The sequence below is a fragment of the Scophthalmus maximus genome, chromosome 2 (assembly GCF_022379125.1).
Source record: "Scophthalmus maximus strain ysfricsl-2021 chromosome 2, ASM2237912v1, whole genome shotgun sequence".
Taxonomy (NCBI): Eukaryota; Metazoa; Chordata; class Actinopteri; order Pleuronectiformes; family Scophthalmidae; genus Scophthalmus; species Scophthalmus maximus.
This window is the reverse complement of record NC_061516.1, coordinates 11,238,687-11,254,366: the sequence shown is the minus strand read 5'-3', so window position 1 is coordinate 11,254,366 and position 15,680 is coordinate 11,238,687. Positions and strand designations below refer to the sequence as shown.

The following is a 15,680-nucleotide window of genomic DNA, read 5'->3' as shown; positions in this document are numbered from 1 at the left end:
CATGACAGCAGACAAGTAATCAGACACAGCAGCAGCGTCTCTGATCAGCGGGAACACCTTCCAGGCCTCAGCTCGCAGACATTTGTTATACCTGCTAAGCACCGTGGTTAAATTTAACTATGTCAAAGTGACACTGTGCACACGATTGTATGTTTCTGCATGTGTGAGTGCGAGGGTGTCTTCATGAGCCTGTTTAAAATGGCTAAAAGTGTCTTGTACCTGTTTTTTGTCTGGGTAGATGTGCTTGCGTCAGCTTACTTCACTAACATAATAAAAATAAGTGATGATTGGCTGGTTTCCCTGCTTTCCCCCCATCACCTTGTCCCAATCACCTCAGCCTCCACTACAACTTTTGGCCAGGTAGAAACAAGTGCAAGGGACCACTAGTTACTGAGGTACATTTAACCTAACTTAGTTCCGAAGGTGTTTTTCAGTGTGGGTAAAATGGATGTCGATATTGCAGCTACTTCGCTCTGTTGTTGAGTAAGCAGTAACTCAAAATGTCTGAATTGCTGGCAGGAGTCTGCGGTTTCATGCGGCCGCGGCCGTCATGCTCAGTCTCGCAGAAGGCGGACAGGGCTTGAGGGATGGCGCTGAACTGCGAGCGCTGACAGTGGCACCAAGAGTTGTGCCAACTGGCTAATTAATTCCTGCTTTATTTGTGAGCAGGAAACAATGGGCAGCGATGTGCGGGGCCGGTATGGGGCGGCACACAGGGGGCTGCTGTGACTAAGTGTTCAGCCTGCTGATGGCAGCCTCATTAATGCAGGGGTCTTGGCCAAGGAGCTGGAGCTCGACACCCGCCATCACTGAGGCCTAATGTCTGCCGCTGAATAAATGCCAGGGTAAGCAAATACAGACAGATGAACACTTAGACACGAGCAGCCAGACATGCTGAGGATGGATTTCACCTGTCAAACACAGGTGATGATGAATGACCTTGTTGGAAACTATGCTCCACACAGTGACAGGCAAAATAAAAACAAAGCCAGTTTTTCAGGGTATCAGCGGGTTGTACTTCACTACACAAAGCCTCCCATATTAAGCAATAACAGTACACTTTGATAAATGCAATTTGCTTGCAATCAGCATTCAAGGTATGTATGCTTAGAGCTTGTAAGATTCTGGCACAGCCTCAGCAGCTGTTGTCAAAACCTCATGTCAGTGTAGCTCAAGAAAGGGATCTGAGTAGGTGGGAAGAGAGTAACATCAGCTGTTGCAATGAATAAAACATCTTTTATCATTTCATCGGAGTAAGATCTTCTCGATGAAACCAGGATTGAGCGGAGCATGAATGAATGTTTAAGAGCACGCTCACTCTATATGTGACATCATCGTCAGGGTTTGCTTTGTGTCAGACAAGCGGGTTGGAGATGTCAGGGTAAATACTCTATGGAGGCAACATGGAGGGGTTACATTAGGGTTATTAATGAAAGTATGTAAAACAGGAACACTTAATTAGCTTTAAAAAAAACAAAAACAAATAACTTTGGGTTTCTGCATAGGTTTAAAGGGGTCAGACTTACAATTAAGAGCTATTTTCACCAACTGTTCACATGATAGATTTACATCTGTATGATTGAAGAAAAGAAAAAAACCCTAATAAAGATATATCTTGGAATAAAATGGACCAGGCTTTGTTTATTAGAAAAATCTTTAACTGTGGACATGATGAGATGAAAACAAAATGTACAGTTTCTTATATAATACATGATATCAATGATATACACATGTGTTTAGCCTTATGTTGTCATTTAGGGGAATTAAATTATGTGCTATTTTAAAGATGGAGAGAATAGCACCAAGCCTGTAACTGGGAACAGTGTTATTTCTTTGCCACTGGCATTTGTATAAGAAATTTAATACTTAAGTTGTGAGACTCAGGCAAATGGCTGAGAATGCAATGTCTTTGTCTGGACACTGACCAAACCATTAAATTGGATAAGGGATTATACACCGATAACAAAGCTTAGGCGGACATTTTTTTGGGGGTGGGAAAGCAAATCAGAGTGAGAGTTTAACAGACCTGCTGTAAAATGTGTCATGAATTTGGTAAATACTTTAAAGTAGTTTCCTGAACAGTAGATAAAATCAACCTCTTGCTGTTTACATCTGTTCAAGGGTCCTGGCAGTTGTTCCAGGTTCCATTAAGCAAGTGTAGCTTATTAGCATTTCAACCCTAACCTGAAACCTGGATTAGTCGAGGGGCTTAAAGCACCAGGGGAGGTTTAATGAGGATATGAATGAAGTTTGTAGGCGGCTGCTGGTGGCTGCGAGCACATCGTCTCTCTGATCTTCAGCTAAGAACGTTCCCAGGGCGGCAAATGGGGGAAAGAGGCTAGTCTGGTCGTGTGTTAATTACCCCGCTGCTAGCTAGCTAGCTAGGACACAAGTGCACAGTCAGCAGGCACTAATTAGCATTTCTTTTATTCAAACCACTGCTTTCATTGAACAAGGTTTATGCAGCAGGGGGCATGGGCTCCCGCTGCTGTAAACTGCAATTTTCACATAAGAGCAGGAAATTAGGTCTGAAGCTTCAGTGTCAAATTAGACGTGAGAATTTGGTTTCTCTCGTGAAGAAAAACCTCCGCACTTCTTTTTTTTCAGCAGAGGTTTGAACAGACCATCCCAGGCAGACAGATCGACATCACAGGACCTTTGAAAATATATGAGGAGAGGAAGAGAGGATGATTTCTTTTGATGTCGGCAGAGACGGAGATGTGAAAATCATCCAAGTGGTCCAGCTGTACTCCGCGTTTGTTCTGCCAGTAAGAACTGAGGACCAGGGGGCCACTTCCTGGTACTTGAGTCACCCTGCCTGGAGGATGTGCAGTTTTCTTCGCGACCCGCCATCTCTTAGCGTACCTGCTCTACTCCTCTGACAGCCTTTACATTTCACAGCCATTGTCTGTTCACAGTCACTCCCTGTTCATAAATAGAGCAGCTGCTCTGGCCTTGCCTGTGACGGCAACCGGCAAGCTCGTAACTCTAAATGACTCTGCTATGCACAGACTCGCCCGCAGGAAAGGATGGAGGTCAAGGAGAAGTGAATGGGAATACAAATCGAAGCTAATTATGTAAACTCTCCGTCGCTGCAGCCTAACTAGAGTGTACAGAGTATTGACTAAAGATTCCATGTGGCAACTAGTCTAGGAATGTCACCTAAAAGCAGTCAAGCCCATCTGTTATGGATTTGAACTGTGAGATTATTATTTTTTTCGTGCTGGGCAAATGACGGGGCTCTGGAGTAACAGTGGACCGCTAGGAGCGAGACGTCAGTTTGCGGTTACTTGAGGGTTGAGGCCCGGTTCTGGCTGTGTGGCGGCGCAGAGGGAACTAATGCCTCCAAACACGACAGCTGCACAACCTGGAGACATGCAGACGGTGATCTACAGGGGCTGGATGGCAGGCACCAGGGGCGTACAGACGTTTTATCATGATACTTTGATTGAAAAAAAAAATAAAGATAAAATAAAAATGAATCTAAATAAAACACAGATTAGTGGCTTTTGATGTAACACCATGTCTGGTAAGAGCAGACGAAAAGGAAAAGCATTATGAAAGAATGACGAGGAGGAAAAAGAAAAAAAAACAGATCGAAATTACACTTCTAGGAATTGGCCGTGCACTGGGTAAGCACACTCCATCATCAGAATGGATCACAGTGCTGGGCAGAACAAGTAATTGAGCTCTGGTTGCCCCTGTGGTCTGATGTGTCTTAGTGTGTGACATAAAGGAAGAGCAGAGATTCAGTCCAACTGATGGCTGCGCCATGTCACAAGCCTGCCTGAGTGAGGCAACAGACGCTGGCACTTAACAGACTCCCTCACACTCACTGATCTCCTGGGGGTTGGCTGATTACTGTGATTCTGAAATTACAGTCTTGATGAGCTGGAGCATTTTACAAAAAAAAGAAATGCTGCCGAAATGGGACAGGGCTGAGTTTCTATACAGGCAGGAGGAAAAGCAGACAGCTTTTTTTATGATCGAACATACAAAGATGATGAACTGGATGGGCGGTGATCAATGTCTGGGACGTAAAATGCTTGGCAGTACATTATGAAAGTATGAATGTGTGCAGACATCGTCAGAACCATATAAACCCCTTTTTTTTTAAATGTAGGAATACATGAATTTACATGAATGTACATTTGTATGTATATCAAAAGGAATAATTGATTATTTGCAGGCATCGTCAGAACCATATAAAAACCTTTCTTTATATGTAGGAATACATGAATTTATAAGAATGTACATTTGAATGTACATCAAAAGGAATAACTGATCATTTGCACTTTTAAAAAAAATCACAAATTTCAGTTTAAATGTGACAACAGATACAACAGAAAACACAACTATTCTTAGTTATCATTCCCATTATTCAACGTCATTCCCTAATGAGCCCCAGAGCCAATAAGTATCAGCTCTTGCTAATGATTGCTAACTGTAACTCTCCGCCGTCCTGCTGCCCCTCACTCTACTTAAGAGTCCAAGTTTGTCAGGAGCCGAGTTGTAATATGTAACCACATTGAATTAACTGGGCCAGCGCTGACTAGTCTGCTGTTACACCGGGAGCGGCAGATTGCATCTTTAACTCACTCAGATTTACAAGATCATCAGGGCAAAGCCACTCAGCCACAATCTGTCTGTCAGTCTGTGAGTCTGACAGCAACCGACTCTTTCTGATGGTAAAAAGTAACTGAGGTGGTCAGATCTGACAAAAGTGCGGCAATTGAGTAGTAGTGGGCAGGCAGCACCACGCTCTGGTGGCCGACAGATCTTTAGGTGCGATGAGGGAGGGCGGGAACGAGTTCACTGTTCATCATCAGCAAATTAATGGTCCTAATTTCCCTTGAACATAAGATATGTGGTCCTGGAGCACAAAAATATTCTTTCTCCCTTTTCTGGTTTTAAAACAGCGCTGCAGGGGAGAACCAGGCTAAGGCTGGCGTGGGGCGGGCAATGGGATTGTAACAGCTTGGTTTATTGTGTGGGATGGTGGTATTACTTAAAAGACTATGCGCTGTGTGCATGCTTGTGTGTGTCTGTGTGGATCAGTACTTACATTTCTGAAGTCCAGTGTTCATCTGCGTGTGGGGGATAAGCTGGAGGGGGAGGTCACCTGGCACCGGTAGACAGGCCAGCATTTCACACAGACACTAATGTAACATGGGACGTACACTCCTCACACTGCAGAGAGAGAGAGAGAGAGAGAGAGAGAGAGAGAGAGAGAGAGAGAGAGAGAGAGAGAGAGATGGGAAAGAGAGGGGGGGTCAGTAATCAGACATAACTGCAAGGTTGTACATGGTGCGTGGCGATACAGCGGCCGAGTGCGGACTAATAGAACTCCGAGGCCGATCCCCGGAGGCACAGGTCTGAGAGAGACACAGTTACCTTTCAATTACAAACTGATTCACACCTGGAGCATCAGGTAAGGTGACATTTGATGCCAATAACAACTTCAATTAAACATCAAACAGCTGAAGTAAAACGGGCAGACTGCGCCGGAGGGGCTAGCAGCTTTATATCGACTCAGTCCCTGCCCCTCCTGGCTCTGCATGATAGTCGGCTAGCTCGGCCCTACTACCTGCGCTTTACCACTCCGTCTCCACCAGACCTTGGCAAAGGAAATTAATGACTCCTGTACACTTGAAAAAAGAACACACTTGAGATGCCCGGAGCAGACAAGTTAGCGAGGCTCTGATCGATACTGCGGTCCTCTCGGCCACAAAGAGGCCCTTATTTTGGGGACGCTACACAATGGGGCCGGCTCAAGGTGTGGAGAAAAGAAATGAATAAACAGGGTTACAGCTGCAATAAATGCCTGCCACTAGTGTGCAATAACCTGATGTAATAGAGAGGGAGAACGCGTTAGCCATGCTCCACTTGGCTTGCTGCTGTATTCAAAACACCACAGATGCCTGCTTAATCAGCACTGACGAACAGTCGGGGAGCAAATTAAGTCTACAGGGTCCGCGCCCTCCCCTTTTTCTGTGTGACATCTGAAGAGGGTGGCAAGTGTGCGCCGACAAACAGCATCTATGAGAGATGCAATTACCCACAAAAAAACCTTGGCATTCCTGTCTGCCGCAGGGTGACGGCTTAAAAGTGTCTTCCCCCCCCTACAGGGAGAAGAGACAAGTGGAGGAAAGAGTGACAAAGCGAGAGAGAAAGGTGGATAGAAAGAAAGATGGGCGGCAGGTTCGGGGTGGTGGGGGGCCTGAACTTGCTTTCAAAAGCAGGAGCTCAAAAAGGTCAGGATGACAGCTCATTTAAATCCTCCCAGTGAGAGGAGGGAGGAAAAAAAACAAGCCTTAATGAAGCTGCCAGTTCTACACAGATACCTGAGGGGGTTGCACCTTGGGGTGCTGCAGGGGCATGCCGGCAGGGGGAAGGAAGGGAGAAAAAGACTAGAGAGAGATTGGGAGAAGCTCGTGGCTGGTGGCGCTGCAGTCTCGAGGCAGATGTGAGCATTTTGGGTGGTGTTTTGTGCCGTTGATGCTGCGTCACCCTTTTCTGTTGCCCAGCCTCCCCTTTCCTCTCATCCTTCTCCCTTTCCCTTGCTTCCTGATTTACAGCCTGGACCGCCATATGGCAGCAATCCCTGCCCTCGATTCAGCTTGTCACCATGCATTAACTTTAATTGGCCTGATATGTTATTCTTTTCCCTCGGCCGTGGAAGGGTTTTAGGTACATAGCGCCTTGATGTCAGCGGGCAAGATTTCCCAGCCCTCTCTCATTTATCAGGGTGCCGAGATTTCACACAGATATAACAGCAATCTCTTTGACAAGCAGCAGGTTTGGGGTTGAGTAAAACTAAATATCAAATGCTTCTCTATGGATTTCAAAAGGAAAACAAGAGACAGGCTCATGACATCATGTGGGAACAACAGCAAAAAAAAAAGCAGCCCCATTAACTGTCAGTTCCTTTGTTATAAGAACACACACATCGACACACTACAGGCGAAAAACACCCAACAGGCCATCAGCCCACCCCCTTCCTGCCTCCCCCACAGCGTCCCTGAATGTCAGAAACCTGTGCAGTGGGGAGTGTAGCGGCAAAGGTCAGCCTATGGTAATGCCCCAGCTGACACTCTGCTTTACAGCGGTGAGCGGGAGGAGACGAAGCCCGACAGACAGAAGCCTGACGTCTACCGACTCGCTTATCAGCACCACTGCCACGGCAACTTCAAATACACATCACGCGCCAAACGCTGGCGCTTTCTACAAAGGCCAACACCCCAACACAGGCTTTTTTCGCCCCCAACACATTACACTATTTGTATCAGGGCGCAAGAGGACTACACCTGACAGACACTGTGCTCACTAAAGTTGGAGGTGCCCTCACTCAACTGCTGAGATCTAATCACCCTCTGGCCGCCAGGTAGGGGGTTTAGCCTGGTCTGGACATGGGCTTGACCCTCCCTTCATCCATCCATCCATCCATCCTTCCATTCTTCCATGTAGGCGTCTACCCCAGTGGCTTAGTAGCCTTTGTGATACAGAGACACAGCCCCTCCTGTCCTGAGTGGAAACAACGTTGCGTCTGTGGCGGCCCAGTCGAGGCAGCTGGGCAGGCTCGTGAAGCCGGGATTGGCCTGGTGGAGTTTAGCCAGGCGTCTCACACTATCAGCCCCGTGCAGGCGGACACCACGGGGTTCTCAGAGTATTAGGGGGCCCCCGTGACTCGGCAAGTCTCTACCAGCCGCTTATAAAACCGCAATAAAAGTGTGTGAAACCATGCATGGACGTTCATTTTGGACAAATAACCGTGGGTGAAAAAAGCAGGACTTGAGGAAGTGATGCACATGGCTTGTGTCATGTGTCAAATTGCTCCCATAAAAGCCGACCTATATTTTAATTTCACTCCTTGGCGAAGGAAGAAAAGAAGAGAGAAGAAGGAAAGGGATTGATGGAAGCCATTTAAGAAATTAGACCAGCTGACTGCATTTATGTGCAGAACGCTTTGATCAGCTACAGTATGATAATTTGTATTTGTTAGAAATTTGGAAATAGCATCAGGCTAACTGCGTAGGAAATCATCTATTGAAATATCCACCGGCACTACGGCATGTGGAAAAGCGAGGAATGTGCACTAAAAATAAGCTCATTAGAAGGAGTCGGGTACAACAATATTAGCGGAGAGAAACTATAAAGGAAAAAGAAAACAAGGTGAGAGAGCATGTTTGCTTGATGTCTGAATATTAGAAGCTTTTCTATACCAATTAAAAGCAAAAGCAATTAGGAGAACCAAGTCACCATGTTGTACATTGCTTGTGCTAACGGCTGAGGGAGAGGAGAGTGGAGAGGAAAGAGCAGGCTGCTGTTATTTTAATTGCATGTTTACCCCCAGGTTATGGGTCTGAAATAGAGCCAAGAAAAAATGTTGCAGTGGAAATTCAATGCAACTTCACTGTGTTGATGCTCTCAGGGACACAGAGTGAAATTACTTTTCTTTGCAAGCAGCGTCTCTGAATAGGAGGTAAAGAAAGAAAGGAGCAGGAAGAAGAGAACGGCTTTTTACCCTTGAATACAAAGCCATAGCGTTCTGTCAAAAGAAAGGGGAGAAAAGCCGCGGCTATTGAGCATGTTAGAAAGAAATAACACTTAGGTATGTCTTCCATTAGTCCATCAGGCTTTACCAACAGCAGAGGTAGAAAAGGGTTTCTGCTGCTAACAGAGGGACACGGGCACATTAGGCTACGACAGGCTGGTTCACGGTCTCACACAATGGATCCTGATGAGTCCAGCACATCCCCAGGCATTTGAGAGCGGCCGTTTAGAACCCGCTTGTCAGCCTAGAGTGTTATCTCACACACAAGGAGAAAGGGCGATAGAGAGAGAGATGGCCAAAATAGTGAGCGGGTGGGGGGGGGGGACCCAACTCGCACACAAACTGAGTCTGTGGAATAGTGGTTTCCAAGTTGCGAGTCAGACTGTGTCAGGGATGAAACTGTCAAACCATGAAACTGCTGCAGAAGTGTCGGAAAGAGGAAGACAGCTACTTGAAACTACTCTTCTTCAGAGGGAAAGGGCGGTCTGCAAAAGAACCAAGAGGCTGTATGAGACACTCAGTAACCAACGGATAAAAGAGTGACAGTTCCCTAAGGTGACATTGTGGATATGGAGTGAAGAGAGATGGCATGCCCCTAGAATAATGCATAGTCCACAGCTGGATTGGATAAATCTTGTGAAAATGTGTCAGATACAGAAGGTTTCCTTCGCAATGAGCTGCGCAGCAGGAAACTAAGAAAAGGAAGCACTTATCAGAGTGACCTCATTCCTCCTCTCTTGTCTTTACATCAGTGGCCCGGCCTCTTGGATGACGTCCACAGTGGAGAAGATGACTACAATGGTGGCGAGATGAGAGCATGAGCAGAGATCGGGCAGTGAGTGTCCCGGCCAAGCCAGGCTATCTCTGCCAGAGCTCCGTCATGCTCATTACCCGTCCACCCCGTCCACCCCGTCAGCGCTGCGAGGACAGCCAGCCAAGGGCCATTCTTCAACTTGGGGTCAGTTTCACTAACAGCCACTTAAGCCCACTGGGCTTCCCAAAGAGCCCTACAAATGTGTAAGGTAGAACTAAGTTTGCTCAGTCATGTCGAGCCTGGTCAAGGTCAGGCGCGCAGACAGAAAGTGCTGGCAGCGCCGCATGCCTGGCGTCATGAATGCCAAAGTGCCGGGGCCCCTGGCTGTGGCGTTTGACAGACATGTTTACACCTGATAGAAAATGCAGGGTGGATGGCCTGCCAAAACAGAGGGGATCCAAAGTGAGGGGCGCCAGGCTGGTTATTTATTTATCTGCTGAAAATGCGTCCAGAGTGCAGCCAGAAGCTGGGCATGCCTCAGTGAGGAAGAAGTCAACCTCCCCTCACGTGTCCCACCCTTAAACCACATGAGAGAGACAGAAAATAAAAAAAGATCTGACATGTCATGGAAGCAAAAAAGCAAAAGAAGGAGCTTTAGAGATCAGATTTACTTGCACTCTTTGTAAATCTCACGCCATTTAACGATTCGCACATAAAATGCGTCAAATTAATCAGAGGCTGCTCTGAAATCGTCCATGACTGTGTTCTGGGGCCGGACCTGCTCTCACTCAGCACTGCAGTTGGAACAGGTTGACTGACCGTGGAGTCTTCAGTCGTGCTAATGAAGCTGTAGCTCAACTAAATACCGGCATCAGAAAGCAATATGCCCATAAAAACAATACTAACATGCAAATGTTTACAAAGTCACCATGCTCAGCGTCTTACTTTAGTATGTTGGCATGTTCACATTTGCTAATTACCTTTGGCAGGTATATCAACAAAGTGATCAACAAAATGTTTACAGTTCATCCTGAGGGAATTCTTTTGCCTATTTTTTTTTCATGACAATAAATCTAATAGTTGACATTTCACTTAAAACCACAGATGTCAATCGGATGCTACATTTGACTTTTCATGTAGCACCAAAATCTTTCACTGGATTACTCAAGAAAACTTTGAAGTCAGGGAATCAACAGAATCATTCACATCCATCCTGTGGGGACCATGAATGTCAGTACAAACCAGTCCAGACCAAAGTATTTGGCCATTATTGACCCACACTTTGGACCAAAAGATCCGAGACATTGTGTCATCCCTCTACCCGCACTACACAAAGCCCGGTGCTTTTGATATAGCAGATGACAACAGTAGATAAACGGCGAGAAGCACAGGAATGCACGTAAGGACCACAGAGAGGACTCTTTATCGTCTTGGAGAAACTTGAACCACCCCAGAAAATGGCAGCAATACATTTGAGATCGAGACTGCTCCTTTCATCCCCTCAGTGGTACCACCACCTCTGTGCTATCTTCACATATCCCCCATATCACACTAGACAACAATGTGCTGAGTCACATGCCGCTGTGTCAAATGCCAGACAGTTTTTTTTTTTCAAGACTAGAATGGCACTAGTAGAACAACACAGATATACAGACAGATACTAAACTGATATTGTGTGTGTGTGTGTGTGTGTGTGTGTGTGTGTGTGTGTGTCTGTAGTGCAGTGACAGAATCCAATGGACGTGAGGCAGGTGGTTTCTTCCTGCTCGTGTGAAAGCTCAGTTACAAAATCGCATAGGTGTGGAACAGGATGAAGAAACCTGAACAATCTAATTCAAAGATATTCAATGTACAAAAAAAAATTGTGCTCAAAATTAATTCTGAATTAGCCGACTAATGCCTGTGTAATTCCCTTCAGGGCTGAAACCTAAATTTCAGAGCCTGAGACGTTCAAACTTAAAAGGAGATTTTTCAGCTCCCTCTAATTATTCAACTGCAAGTCAGTCGGGCCTTCCGCCTGGTTAGTGGGAAATAACTCAATGTGCTGGGCGCTAAAGCGCAGCAGCATTGTTCCAGCTGGCATAAAAAGGGGAAATGAAGATGGATTGGTTTGATTTCATTTGTTAGCAGGTGCATCCATTTTGTGTTCCTCCCCACACCCACCTCGTCTCTCTCAGTCAAAGTGCTTATCAGAAATTGGACACCCCAGTGACAAATTGAGCCTGCGATTAAAGGGAGAAAGAGGAAAGCTTTGTTAAGTGCTGCTGATTGGGATCCCAGGCTACCATCACACATCAGAGGGGGGTGGGTGTGGGTGTGTGTGGGTGGGTGTGTGTGTGTGCGCGCGCGCATGTATGCTTGGTAAAGAGCCAATAGCAGAGCTGACACCACCACCACTTCTTCTGCCATTTCCCCCTCTCTCCAGGTGTTCCCACGGCTAACATTTCTGCTCTGAGTACTCGGCAAACAAAATCAAATCAATGCAGCTGTTCCCCCACCTCCCTCTCTCTCAGTGTCTCTCAGAAACACACACATGTTCTATATAAATAGGAAAATACATAGGCAAATGTATATATATACACAACTGTAATTTTGTCCTGCAGGAATAATGGCCTCTTGTACTTCTATTGACATATATGCTTTATTTAACAAAGAAAAAAAAACGGTTGTGTCTCTGTGTTTGTCCCACCCAGACCCATATCAGTGACCTAGCATTTACCTGGTCTGGCCTGTTTGTGACAGTGGCTGGCCCTGCTTTAAGGGGTTGGGTGGGGTTGGGGGGTGCTCTGCTAGGCAGAACTGTGCAAGCGCTGACTCTCACAAATTATCCTAAAAGGGCTTAACGCACAAAACCAGCTTCCCATGTTGCACAGGCCTGCTGCGAGAGATTTATCCACTGTGCCATTATACTAACTGCCCTCTCTTCCATACGACCTGTATACACACACACACACACACACACACACACACACACACACACACACACACACACACACACACACACACACACACACACACACACACACACACACACACACACACACACACACACACACACACACACACACACACACACACACACACACACACACACACACACACAAATAAAACCTTAATTAGCCTTATGCCTGGTCCGACTCTGCGGGAGAACACAAATATTTCAACCTTTTTCTTTTCTGCACTAAAAACACAATTTTATTCACCGATAGCCTTAATGTCGTCATATTGCTCACTGCTGGTTAAGACAAGTTAATATCTTATGATTTGTGACATAATCAAAGTGTGAGTGGTGTCTCCATCTGTGAAAATACAATTAAATACCATAATAAGTCAGGGCCACTCAATTATTTATGAAAACTTGCCCACAAAAGAACTTTAGCAAACCAGGGATTCATCTTTAACTCTGTTATTTCATATACAGTTTAATTTTTTGTTGTTGCTTTAGATTTAAAAAGGTATTGTGTAGGGTTGCAACTAACCATTATTTTTATTATTGATTAATCTGGTGAAAAATGTCGATCGTGTTTGCCAAACCTCAAGATGATGTTTTGTGCACACACCAAAGATATTTAGTTTCCTGCCATAGAGGAGCAAAGAAACCAGAACATTTTCACATTTAAGAAGCTGAAACAGATTATAGAATTTTTCATTAAAACTTGAAAGCTTGAAACGATTAATTGAGTATCAAAATAGTTGCAGATTAATTTAGTTTATCGATTAATCAGTTAACTGTTTCAGCTCTAGTCCTGTGACATGGAGGACATTGGCTCAGTTAGTCAGAGTGGATTATGCTGCGTGTCTAGGGGATGCGAAGCAAAGAAGTGGTGAAAACATTCGGCTGCATTGAGACGTGCAGTCAAAAGCAAACCCTGCATGCCGACTCCAAACCCTGCTGTGCATGTGTTCAATAAAAGCTGATACGTCTCCATCCTGTGCCAATAGAAGGCTGGTAAGGTCAGCCGCCTCCGTGGCAGCTCTGACATTCAGTCTGGCCTACAGCGAGAGCAAACGAGTCCCCTTCGCACCTACAGACCGGTCAAGGAATAAAAGAGATCTTTCTCCACTAGACAGGCTTGTGTGAGATTTGTTCCTTTTGCCACATGGCAGCACACAAGACATTTGTGGTCTCCTCTTCATCTCCTGTGTATATGTGATTAACTCTCCACCCTCAGCTCTTTCCCCAGCAGACACCGGCCTGGGGCGACGGGCAGCCAGCCTGCGACTCTGCGGAGAGCCAGGCAAACACAGGCCTGGCATGGTAAACATCTCACGTCCGTGCCTGCATGGGAACATCTGGCCCTCCCAGGCACCTCCGTCTGTCTGCCTGACTGACTGACTGACTGACTGACTGTCGGCCTACACAAACTGATGGTGTGTACTCGTGTTGTCATGGCAACAGGATTTTTACTCCTACACAGGTGCTGGTTTAATAAACAAAAGCAATCACCATGCCACCTATACCAAAGCAAAAAGGTCAAATGTCACAAAACAACCACAGAACAATCTTTTTTTTAAATTAAATTACAGATTTGACCGATTTGTTTGCATCCTTAACACAAGGGCTCTGATATTTTGGGTCGTTCAAGAGCTCCACAATACACAAGCTGAATAAGTCCACATTTTTCCCCTGGCCCCAGTTCTCTCAACCAGCTTGGAGTTACAGTTTGAATCAGTTCAGAATTCCACTCCAGCTGGATATCGAACAACTATACTTTTGGTATCAAAAACTGTCAAAGGTAGCATGAAATACCTCGTCAGATTTGTTATCCATTTTTTTAATAATATATTATACTTGTATATATATGTATTGAAAAGGTTTTGTCTTAGTTCCAAAATCTGTATTGAACAAACTTCATATTGACACAGACATATAGAAAATGTACTGTAATGTATATATTTATGCGGCGGGGTTGTACATTTTTATCATATTTCTTATACCTGACATAACTGTGCTTTAGCTCTGATTGAATTCTGCACAGGCCGCTGCTGATTGAAACTGAGTGAAGAATCAACACTAAAATGAATCTTTGACGAAATATTCAGAGTAATGACACTGGTGCGTGTGTGGATAGTCATGAATACATAAAGCTGAAATCAAAATATTCAATCTCTCCTTCTTGTCTGTACCACTGAGATAGAGTCATATGAGTAATAGAGTTGGCCCAACTGATAAAAACTCCTTTTCCTATCGCTCTCGCTCGCTCTCACATTTTCTTGCATCATGCCCGCTCATACAGATCTCCTGTGGCCGTCCAATGATTCAAGACTGATGAGGCATGCTCAAAGGTCTATGCCATTGAACACTGCATTAATGCACCTGGCAGCAAATTTTTTGCAATCGACCCCCATTCCTTCAATAAGAACAGAGCTATCAATCAGCCCCAGATAGCCGTCACCAGACACGGGCTGATGAAGTAGGGGACTTTGGAGCAAACGACAAATGGATCCTGCAGATATGGTCACAATATACTATGACAGTCTGCCGAGAACACTTGACCTTTAAACAAAATCCTCTGCAACTTTTTTTTTTGCCAACACTGTGCAATGCAAAAATGGAGAATATGCAAACTGCTGTTGCTGTTAAGGAGGTGTGGTTATTGTGTGTGAACTCCTGGGCCCGGCAGAGGGTCTCGGCCCCATCAGTCTCAGCGATGCCTCTGACCAGCACAGCCCTCCTCTTTTTTTCACACCAAAGCTCTGGGAGTGACCTTCAGCAGGCCTGCTAGTCTTGCTAATTGGGGTCTCTACAGAGCAAAGCAAACACCCCCTCCACAATGCACTGTGTGAGGGACTGAGGGGCAGAGGGGGCGAGAGATTGCGGGGGCATGTGTTATCTGCTTAGTGGGGTAAAAAGTGAAACCTGCTTGTGAAACAAACTCAACTTTGGAATACACAATTAAACTTGGACTACACTGAAAAGGAAAAACAGTAAAACAAATGAGTCCTTTAGAACATGGATGCTGAACTGCATTTTTGATATGAAAATATATAACAAACTCTGGACTGTGTAGCGATAGAAAGTATAACTGGGGCATCAGCTTTTTTAGATTTCTCTTTAGTGAGAGTTTATTATTCATTTTGACATTGTAACATCATAATATTAGTATCACTTTATGATTATGATAGATGCTAGAAGATTAACGTCACAGTTACAACTAGAGTTGCAAAGAATTTGAATTTCATTTTAAAATCAAACTGCTCCTTTTTTTTCTTGATTGTTATCGTTATTATGGTTATCATAAAATGTTTCATCACAGTTCCTAAAGCCCCAGGTGATGACATCAGCGATTGATTTATCTGCCCAACACAAAAATATTAGGTTTACCACCAAATAACTGCAAATCCCCACAATCCAGAAGCCGCAACCAGTTC

The 15,680-nt window shown here is 45.1% G+C and overlaps 1 protein-coding gene across 4 annotated transcripts in view; it reads right to left on the bottom strand.

Moving 5' to 3' along the window:
• Positions 1–15,680, bottom strand: part of fam222ba (family with sequence similarity 222 member Ba) — a 33,953-nt gene that overhangs the window by 4,171 nt on the left and 14,102 nt on the right. For 2 of the 4 annotated variants that reach the window (XM_035626413.2, XM_035626412.2), the window contains exon 2: positions 5,066–5,190. In XM_035626413.2, coding sequence (XP_035482306.1) covers positions 5,066–5,147 — 82 coding nt within the window. In that variant the 5' untranslated portion in view covers positions 5,148–5,190. Of the gene's footprint in view, positions 1–1,621; positions 3,368–5,065; positions 5,191–7,370; positions 7,551–15,680 lie in introns of those variants that run through there. The other 2 variants (XR_004790238.2, XM_035626414.2) reach the window with 2 other exon arrangements.